Source organism: Lathyrus oleraceus, chromosome 3, assembly GCF_024323335.1.
Source record: "Lathyrus oleraceus cultivar Zhongwan6 chromosome 3, CAAS_Psat_ZW6_1.0, whole genome shotgun sequence".
NCBI lineage: Eukaryota > Viridiplantae > Streptophyta > Magnoliopsida > Fabales > Fabaceae > Lathyrus > Lathyrus oleraceus.
The window spans coordinates 371,374,154-371,384,784 of NC_066581.1; the positions used below are offsets into that span (position 1 = coordinate 371,374,154).

A 10,631-nucleotide genomic window follows, 5' to 3' on the forward strand; every position below is an offset into this window, starting at 1 on the left:
TTACATCTCTAGCACCTCCACCAACACCTCCTCCTCGTGGATACGATGCTAATTATATATGTAACTTTCACAGTGGCTCGCCGGGGCATACTTTCGAGAAGTGCTTGGCACTCAAATTCAAAGTACAAGATTTGTTGGATCGAAAAGTCATTTATTTCACTCTTGGGGGTCAAAATGTGTAGGGCAATCTAATGTCAGGGCATAATGGCCCAACCATCAATGCTATTGAGGGCTTAGAAGATAACATATTAATTCATAGGGTAGATCAAGTAAAAACCTTTATATCAAATATATGTGAGAAGTTGATTGGTTACAAGGCGTTCAAAGAATTACATGCTGATTGTAAAATTTTCCTAATCAATCCAGACATATGTAGGAGAATGAAGAAGTGCCTTCAATAGTTGATGGATCAAGGTTTAGTCCAAATCGGATACATAGGTAAGGTAGAAGACATCTCAGCTATAGAATCTCAAGGGCACACGCCTTTTGAGATCCCTTATCAACAAATAGGAGCTCCAGTTTCATTTCAAATATTAGTTACAATGTCTCCTCATACATCAGTACAGATACCAGTTCCAATACCATTCCAAATTCCATTTCAGATATCATTAAAGTCAGAGGACCATATTGTCTTCCGTGTTCCTGCATTGTTCCCTACCGCAAAAGGTCTTTCAATATTTAGCTTTAATTCTAAAAATCATTCATTTTGCCTCTCTAAGTTTTTGCCAGTGTGATTTCATCGTTTCTTCCCCGTATTTCTATTAAAGACTATAAAACACTTTTTATATGAGCCACAAACGATACATTACGTTTTCTTGAAACATATTTCGCTATTGAAGAAACTTAAAACACATTGCATTACCCTGGAGCACTACATATTCTCGAAATTTCAAATTAATTTCTAAGTCAATTTTCATGAACTTGTTGGATTGGTCTATTTAGTCCCTAAAACAAATTTTAATATATATATATATATATATATATATATATATATATATATATATATATATATATATATATACACGTGGCTTTTTTCTTATAGCATATGGTAAAAAAATTAATTGTTGAGTCTAAAGTTAGAACTTTAAGAGTCTTACAAAAGGTTATTTTAAATTAATTTTTAATAAAGTTATATTTACTTTTTAATGCTAATTTATTTTGACATTTTATGTTCAACTACTTGCTATAATAAATATCCAACAACCTAGTGGCCCGGCCGGCCCATACACAGCTGGTGTAGAACTATCGTGCAATTATTCAATCTAACAAGAGGGCCCCACATTTTCACACCAGTAACTGATCTAAAATAACATGAATAATTGATAGGTTTAATATCTTTAGGTTAATTTAGCAGTTTATTTTAATTTTTTAGTTTAAGAAAGATTGATATTCATTTAACTCTTTAAAATTATTTTATGTCAAATTATCAATAAATTTGATGATTGAATTTTAAATTTTTCGTCGTTAATTAAATAAAAATGACTAATATAATCCGTTTTGAAGAGTTAAAAAATTAATATAATTTTTTTTAAATAAGAAAACTCCAAGATTAAGATTAAAATTGAAAAAAAATATATTAAGTCATAATTATATTAAACTGCATAATATAATCAAAAGTGTTCATATAATATTGTCTTAATATAAGATAACTTGAATAAATTACTTGTTTTGAACTTTCATATTTTTTGCATGCAAACATATTTTTGTTAATTTTATTTTTATATGATTCCAATGTGCATAAGCTTACCTGCCTGTTTAGGGAAATATATTAATTAAAGGGTCATGTGGGGACAGATTAGCCTAAAGACATTAGTCAGTTGTAATATTAAAATATGTTCAAAGAGAAATTCCTACCTAAACTTAGCAGCTAGGCATGTTCTTATGGAGGTATAATTACGTTTGAAAATTGTAGTTGCAAACAATTAATAAATAGTATAATGAATTATTGTATAAAATATTTTTATACTTGCATGCAATTTATATAATACTAGTACTAATTCTTTTTTTATTTTACAACAAACAAAATCCACGGGTCTATGAATGACAAGTGGGTTTTTATGGATTGTTGTTTGAATTGAATTCAAAGATTCTTGTTGACTATTTTGAACCGAATTTTATTTTTCGTTCAAGAATAAAAATATTACTCCTCCGCACATGTAGTACAATATCTCCATGCAAACAGATTTAATCTTTGTTGTAAAATCAACACATATTTTTGAACCATTTCTTTTCCAAATATGTTTAGAATATTATAAAGAAATTAGGGTGTGATAATCGCCACATCAGAAAAAAATAAAATTATGAGAAATATTGAATTTTTTGAACAAATACAAACAATTCTTTTAGATTTTACGAAAGAGAGAAAAGGGGGAGAAGAAGAACAAGAATTGGTTAAATCGTTTTTCTATTCACTTTTCTAATTCGGGCAAAATGTTACAAGTCACTTAACTTTCTCTTAACAACTTGAGAGAGCATCATATTTATAAACTTCAACCTAACTTAAACCCTAAGTTAACTTAAGCATTAAGTTAACTTAAGCAACTGCATACTTGAACAGACTTCGACTATGGCATGCACATCTTCACCTCTTGTCTAAACATGAAGATATCTCTGTCGAGACTAGAGTTCGATCAAAAATACCACAAATTTCCACCTTAGATCAAACTCTACAACATTAAAGGAACAAATTAGCTTTTATCATGCAGCTTTATCAACTGTATACAATGGAAGAACTTGCTACTTGGCAATGACTTTATGATCATATCTGCAACATTGTGATCTATCGAAATCTTCATCACTTTGACTTCTCCACTTTCAATTTTCTACTTGACGAAATACAGGCTAACGTCAATATGCTTTGTTCTCTCATGATAGGCTGAATTCTTTGACAGATGTATGACACTTTAACTATCACATTTAACAATGATGACTCGATCTTGAAGTTTCAGTTCCTTAACAAACCCTTCAAGCCACAATGCTTCTTTCACAACTTCCGTGAGGGAAATATATTCAATTTAAGTGGTTGATAAGGCAACAACCTTCTTAAGAGAGGCTTTCCAACTGATTGTTGTACCAAACATAGTGAAAACATATTCAGAAAGAAATTTTTTGGTATCCACACATCCTGCATAGTCAGAGTCGACAAATTCTTCGACTTCGGCTTCACCATCACTCATGGTTCCACCATAAACCAGGACCCGACTCAGTGATCCTTTTATGTATCTTAGAATCCACTTCAAAGCTTGTCAATGTGCCTTTCTAGGATTATCCATATACCTGGCTACAAGGCTCACTCCGTACGATATGTCTGGCCTCGTACATATTATAGCATACATTAAAGAACCTACTATACTATCATACGAAATGTTATTCATGTAGGCTCTTTCGACTTCAGTACCCGGACTTTGAGTTGTACTCAATATGAATTGAGGATCTGTCGGTGTTACATTAAATTTGACATACCAAATTTCTCGAGAATCTTCTTCAGGTATGTCTCTTGAGATAAGCATAATCTCGACTGCTTTCTATCTCTCCGGATGTCAAGCCTAAGAATCATAGAGGTAACTCTCAGATCCTTCATGTCAAACTCCTTATCGAGTTTTGCCTTCACTTATACTACATCCTCGACATTATTGTTTGCTATGAGGATATTATCCATATAAAGCAACAAAATAACAAGTGAATTTCCAAGTTGAAATCTGAAGTAAACACATTGGTCGAACCAACTCCTAGTGAAAACATATGTGTGCCATGAACTTATCGAATATCATATTTCATTTTCGACGATATTTTTTTAGGTCGTATAACGACCTATTCAACTTTCACACATAATCTTCCTTTTCTTTTTCTGCGCACCCTTCAGGTTGCCTCATCATGAATGTTTCATCTAGATCACCATACAGGACGGTTGTCTTCACATCCATTTGTTCAAGTTCTAGGTCGAACCTTGCCACCATGGCTATCAAAATCCTAATGGATATGTGTTTTACAAAGGGTGATAACATATCATTTAAGTCGATTCTTTTTTTCTGGGTGAACCTCCTAGCAACCAACCTTGCCTTAAATCTCTTCGAAATCACTCCTTTTATTACTTCTTTAACCTTGAAAATCCACTTACAGTTGACTAATATGGGTCTAGCAGGTTTCTCAATAAGCTCCCAAATGTGGTTATCATTATGAGATTTCATCTCATCATCCATGGACTTCATCCATTTAGTCTTATTTAGACTCCTCGTAACTTCCTTGTAGTATAGGTTCTTCATCAAGAACCTCACTTGTAGATATTAAGGAAAAAGTTATGAGATCCGCATAATCAAGTCTCTGAGGTGGCTTGATGACTCTTCTCGACTTATCTCTTGCTAATAGGTAGTCATTATCAGTCTCTTCATCTTCATCAACAACGTGTTCTTCTTCTTCAACTTCATTTGGGTTATGCAATTCAACATCACTATGCTCCACCTAAACATGAATCTCTTCATGTTTCAGATCTTCTACAAATATATTCGTATTTCGACTAGCATCATGAGTTTTATTGAAATTTATTTATGCTTCATTGGAAAACTACATCTCGACTTGTGATACACCTCATATGACCTGGCTCTAGGCATCACAGTATATAAGCTTTGTCATCTTTAAGGTATCCAAGAAACATACAACTCAGAGCTATAGGTTCAACCTTATTTTGCCTAATATGAGCATAGGCTAAACAACCAAATACTCTAAGTCTGTCGAGATTAAGTGGATGTCCCGATCAGACTTATTCATACGTCTTCATCCCCAAGGAAGTTGAGGGACACCTATTTATTAGGTATAGTATGTTGCAGTCACAGCAGCCTCGGCCCAAAACACCTTCTTCAGTCAAGCACTAACCAACATGCATCTAACCCTTTTTCCAAGATTGTTTGATTGAATCTATCAGCCATGCCATTTTTCTTAGTAGTGCCCACAATAGTATTGTGTCTTGCAATACCAGACATACTACAATAACTGTGAAAGCTTCATTGCAGAATTCAAGGCCAATATCGGTTTTCAACCTCTTGACCTTTCTGTCAGTCTTATTTTTGAGCAGAGCCTTCCAACTTTGAAATTCTCAGAAGTTTCATCCTTAGTATTTTGGATGAACACCCATAACTTTCTGGAATAATCATCAACTAGGATAGAAAATACTATGCACTTGAGTATGGAGGATTCCATGCAGGCCCCCCAAAGATCAGCATGAATCTAATCAAGGGATATATGTGTTATTTGTTTGCCTTAGTTAAACTTCACTCTGCAAAATTTACCAAACACACAAGGTTCATAAAATCCAGCTTTTCGACTTTATCACCACCTAGCAGATTTTGTTTCTTCAGTTCAACAAGACCCATTTCACTAACATGGCCCAATCTCATGTGTCACAGTTCTGTCTTTTACACAGGTTTCGTGGATGCAATACTAGTTGAACCACTTACCAACTCAGCCTCAAGGGTATACAAGCCTTGCTTCCTTCTGCCTCTCAATACTTCCTTCGACTCCTTCATCACTTTTAAGATATCACATTTTTCATTGAAAACATATCCTTTCTTGTTGAATTCACCAAGAAAAATCAAATTTTTCTTAAGATCATGTACATACCTGACATCAGTCAATAACCTTATTGACTTATCATGGAGCTTGAATATGACATATCTAATTCCTGCAATCTTGCAGGCTCTATTATTTCCCAACAACACTGATCCACCATCTTTATCACATAATTCCTCAAATACTTCTTTGTTTAGAGTCATGTGTCAAGTACAACCTAAATTCATAATCAACTCCTTACTAGAGTTACTTCTTGAAACTACCAGTACATCAGATGATTCATAATCATTTTGCACAATGGTTGCATTACCATTATTCTTTCCACCATGATTATTCAGACGTTCAGGACACACCTTTCTTGTATGATCCTTCTCCTACAATGGTAACACCTAATAGCATGAGCATCATCATCATAAGAATTTTGTAGAACTTTACCCTTCTTCCTCTCATACTTACCATCTTTCTTTGGGAGCTTTCATTTAATATATAAACCTTCTCCAACAAATGATGACTTTTTCTCTTTCCTTTAGTTTAAATCCTTCGAGTACAAGGTTGGTTGAACTTCTTCAAAGGTCGGGGACTATCTTCCATACAAGAGAGTTTCTTTGAAATGAGCATGAGATCTTGGTAAATCACATAATAGCAGCAACGCTTGATCTTATCAAAATGAACATATCTAGCTGCTCAGCCAAGACTTTGTCTTCACTCATCTTGAATGAATATAAAATTTGCTTCAGGTACAGATGATTTACCAGAGGTTTAGTCATATACAAACCCTCGATTTTGCTTCACACACTTGTTATCGTCTTCTCCTTCGAGACTTGCCGGAGAACCTTATCACCAAGTCTCAATATAATGACATTGTGGGTTTTCTCAATCATCATCATCTTCTTCTTCTCCGTTAGGGAAGCATTCGTCTTTTGTGATCCTTTCAACGCTTCTAACAAACCCTGTTAAACTAGTAGGATTTGCAACTTCAAATACCACAAACCAAAACCATTCACACCAGTGAATTTCTCAATCTCATATTTCATTGACGATGTCTTGATCCACGCTCACCGCACCAGTTTGCTATGACAATCGTCGTACCAGGAACGAATAAAACTATGAGAAAGATTGATTTTTTAACAAATACAAGAAATCCTTTTAGGTTTTACGAAAGAGAGAGAAGAGGTAAGAAGAAGAAGAACAAATAGAATTGGTTAAATCATTTTTCCATTCACTTTTTCAATTATGGCAAAAGGTTACAAGTGAGTAATAACAACCAACATTTAACTTCTACAACTGCATACTTGAACAGACTTCGACTACAGCATGCACATCTTCAACTCCTGTCTAAACATGAATTAAAATTAAAAAAAAAGAATCATAATACTTTTTACAACATTCAAATATTCCTGCACATAATAATTCATATATAAATAATGTCAACTCAATTCTCAAAATACCTTATTATATTAATTATTTTGTGTTTATGATTTAATTTTTTAATGAAATATATTAGCTTTTTACAAGAAAAAAAATCAGATAAATTTGTGAGAACCACTGACATCAACCGAATTATAATGTTCTGTCATATCATATCAGTATTTTAAAATTAAATTAAATATGTGATTTGGCGGAATGCACGTTTTTGATTGGTTGACAGTATAAAAATATTTTACAATATCGATGCATACTCTTTTTTCTAAACAATACTAACATTTTCAATTTTACATTACCTAGTCATAGACAGTCAAACATTACCGGTGGCGCCGGTCATCGGTTGATAAACCTCTCTAACCTCAAAAGTCTTTTGTTTTTTCTTTCATTCTCTTTATTTAGTCTTTGAACTGTACGGAACAGTTTGCTGGGTTCTCTGAGTTATCATCTTTATTGTCTCTGATCCAACCAAAAATCTCAACTTTCTTCAACAATTCACCTTTACAATTTTTGGGTTGTGCCTATTTTTTCAATCTTTGTTTACTAGCAGATGTCAACAGTGAGTTTCTTCTTTTTCTCTCTCCTCTTTGTCAATAATTTTGATCCATGTTTTTGTATACTTTTATGCTGATAAAAAATTTTAGGAAAAGGTTATGGAACTTTAGTTTCAAATCTCTTGCATTATGCAGTAATCTTTTGCTATGTCAATTTTTGTTTTTCCCCTTTCAATCTCTTAATTGTTTTTCTGATGACTTTATTATTGATATATAGTTGACCAAAATTTGAATCATTTTTGTGTTTGGTTCTTCCAAATTCCAATATGCTATATTCATCTGCTGATAAACCAAACCTTAAGTAACTTTTTTTGCTGCTTATTTGAACCATGATGAGGTTATTGCTATGGAACACCGACACTTCAGATTGAAACACGTTACTTACTATTTATAGTCTTTGAGGTGCAATAGTGTTTGCACTTAGTCTTTTGGAAAAGGTATGTGCATGAAAGTAAAAATGGAAGAGTCTTTTCACTTGTTGAGAATTGATGAAAAAATGTTTTTACATGAAATCTACATGTTTTGGGAATTCTAGAGGGAAATGAATGGCTTGAATTGAATAGTGTGTTTTGGGTAGTATTTAGTTTGATTTTGCTTTTTGGATTTTGTTTGGAATCAATCTTAGAATGGTTATAAATGAATAAATGGAGGAATATGGATAAATTAGTACCTTGTTATATTATTTACCTATTATTAACTCTGATTCTAGTACAAGAAGCATGTTTGTTAGCATTTGTTACTTGTATGCTATAAAGCACAGACTCCAACATAGATACTGGAAGACGGCACAGACACGGACACTCTGACACCGATAATGTTAAAACATAGGATAATATTTTAGCTTCATTTACCTATTTTTCATAATAAATACCCTTACAAATCCATTATATAATCAAGATTATTCAGAAGTAGCAGACAAACCGGCAACAATCTGCGCAGCTGCCCCTTAAAAGAATTAAAAATAATCTAATCAAAATTAATATTTTTAATTCTTCATTGATAACATTGTTTAAATACATGTTTAGGCTTTTTAGATGTGTGTGAGATTTGATCAAGAAATGTGTAAGGTGTGTTGAAGCAAAGAGAAAAATAATTTCTTTTTCAAATATGGGTCTGAATTGTTCGACACGTGTTGTACAAGTGTCATACGGATGTCATACAGATGTCACACTGATTCAAAGAGTGTCAAAGCAAAAAAAAACAATTTTTTAAGGGGGGACATTTGTCTGATTTTTCCAACACTTCTCTGATACGTGTCGGACACCGCGACATGCTTTCTCCTAGAGGTGTTTGAGCTTCAATGCTTGTATGAGGGTCTATTTGTTGAATGTTTACTTAATAGGATCTCTTCAATGTGTCTCAATTTTACAGCAACGTTCTCATGTTCCAAAGTTTGGCAATTGGGAAGCTGAAAATGATGTTCCTTATACAGTGTATTTTGACAAAGCCCGGAAAACTCGACCTGGCACCAAAATGATCAATCCGAATGACCCTGAGGAAAATTCAGATTTAGATCTTCAAAATTCATCTTCTGCTGATGTAATTCCTCCAAAACCAAGAGTTCACTCAGAGAATATATCTGAAAAAGGATCCGCGAGATCAGCACAGAATGAGTTACAAAAGAACAAGGAGGACGGTGATGTTAAGCAATCTGTTAACTCACCGGCTCGCCAAGAAAACTCAAACAACAAGAGTACCGATTCCGCCCATCGTCCTGGAGTTGGTTCTGCTGATAACCGCAGAAGACCTTCAAGACAAAGTACTGCTGGCTCGGAGTATAGTGTCGAACGTTCACCTCTTCATCGCCAGGCTAAAACCCCAGGGAGAGATAGTCCTTCTTGGGAAGGAAAGAACTCGTATGAGAGCAGTCATGGTACACCAGGAAGATCTCGATTGAGATCTGTCAATCGAGGGGATGAAACTGTTAGTTTTCTTTTTTGTTGTCTTGATCTTTCACGTATTTCCTCCATTCCTTTTTAACTGTCTTTAAAAAGAAATTGTGCCGATGTATTAGTCGTTTTCAAAGTTCATGCAGCATTAACTATTGTTTTGTCAATAATTTATCTGGTTTGTGTAAAACAACTTCAAACGACTCTGAAAAAGGAAAAGGAACAGAGACATTACATGAAATGTAAAATCTTTAATATATATTGCATCAGCCATTGCAATTTTTTTAAGACTTTGACTTCTGAATCTTAATCAAACTTCGGGCACAAATGATTTTTGAGTTTTTGTATGTTTTATGACTTTGATTTGGCAGCCTGATAAAAGTGCTGCTGTTCCAAAGTTTGGTGAGTGGGATGAGAATGACCCTGCATCAGCTGATGGCTATACTCACATTTTCGACAAAGTGCGCAAGGAGAAACAAGACACAGCTGGAAATGCACCAGGCACACCCAACGGGAGATCGTATGTTATCCGAAACCAACCTGCAAATGACAAAGCTCAGGTATACTCGCAACACCTATTCATTAAGACGTAATAAGTTGTGTGACCATTTTGATGCTTCATTGTTTTTCTTTGTTCTTGTCCTTGCTTTTCCAGGGTTGCTGCTTTTTCTGGGGCAGAAAATGATTATTGAAAGTGCGAGTTTTATTCGAAAAAGAAAAGGATAGTGTTGTGAACAGTCGTGAGGCGTGTATCACTCATATAATTTGACTCCTTATAATGAGGGGTGTACTTTAAAGGGTAAAGTGCAGAATTATAACCGTCATTGGTTGAGATTTTAGCGATTTGATAGTTTGTTATGCAGGTGCTAATATTTCGTTGCAGTTATTCCGCACTTCACTCTTCAAAGTGCACCCATTGTTTTAGAGGATCTAAATTCTACTGTTTTATATGTAAATATCAAAGGCACTCTTTCCACGGGGTGAAACATTGTCGAAGTGCCTTTGTCTTGAATTTGCATCCCTGTGTATTTTCCTTGCATTTGATCAGTAAGCTCTACTTGCACATAAGATTGTGATCTTTTGTGTAAGTAACCGCCACGATTTGAATTCAATTTATATGTATTTAGCTGAGATCTATGATATTTGTTATACATAATTCTTATATGATGACTTAATGATGTGTGATTCCAGTTCTATTTTGTTG

General features: G+C 34.0%; 1 protein-coding gene across 2 annotated transcripts; it reads left to right on the forward strand.

Annotated features, from left to right (window-relative positions):
- The first annotated feature begins 7,359 nt into the window (after positions 1-7,359).
- LOC127127779 (RPM1-interacting protein 4) lies at positions 7,360-10,602 on the forward strand. Of its 2 annotated transcripts, none has more exons than XM_051057056.1 (4): positions 7,360-7,543; positions 8,910-9,461; positions 9,799-9,987; positions 10,083-10,602. In XM_051057056.1, exons 1-4 carry the CDS (start codon positions 7,535-7,537, stop codon positions 10,110-10,112), a joined length of 780 nt encoding a protein of 259 aa, XP_050913013.1. In that variant the 5' UTR covers positions 7,360-7,534; the 3' UTR covers positions 10,113-10,602. The 2 variants fall into 2 exon arrangements, with proteins under 2 accessions (XP_050913013.1, XP_050913014.1); XM_051057057.1 differs by having other exon boundaries at positions 7,367-7,543; positions 8,971-9,461.
- Positions 10,603-10,631: the final 29 nt, after the last annotated feature.

Bases quoted from the DNA above. Each gene is read 5' to 3' on its own strand.
- LOC127127779 (XM_051057056.1), top strand. The intron at 9,462-9,798 runs GTTAGTTTTCTT...TTGATTTGGCAG, and splicing joins TCAATCGAGGGGATGAAACT to CCTGATAAAAGTGCTGCTGT. The intron at 9,988-10,082 runs GTATACTCGCAA...TTGCTTTTCCAG, and splicing joins CTGCAAATGACAAAGCTCAG to GGTTGCTGCTTTTTCTGGGG.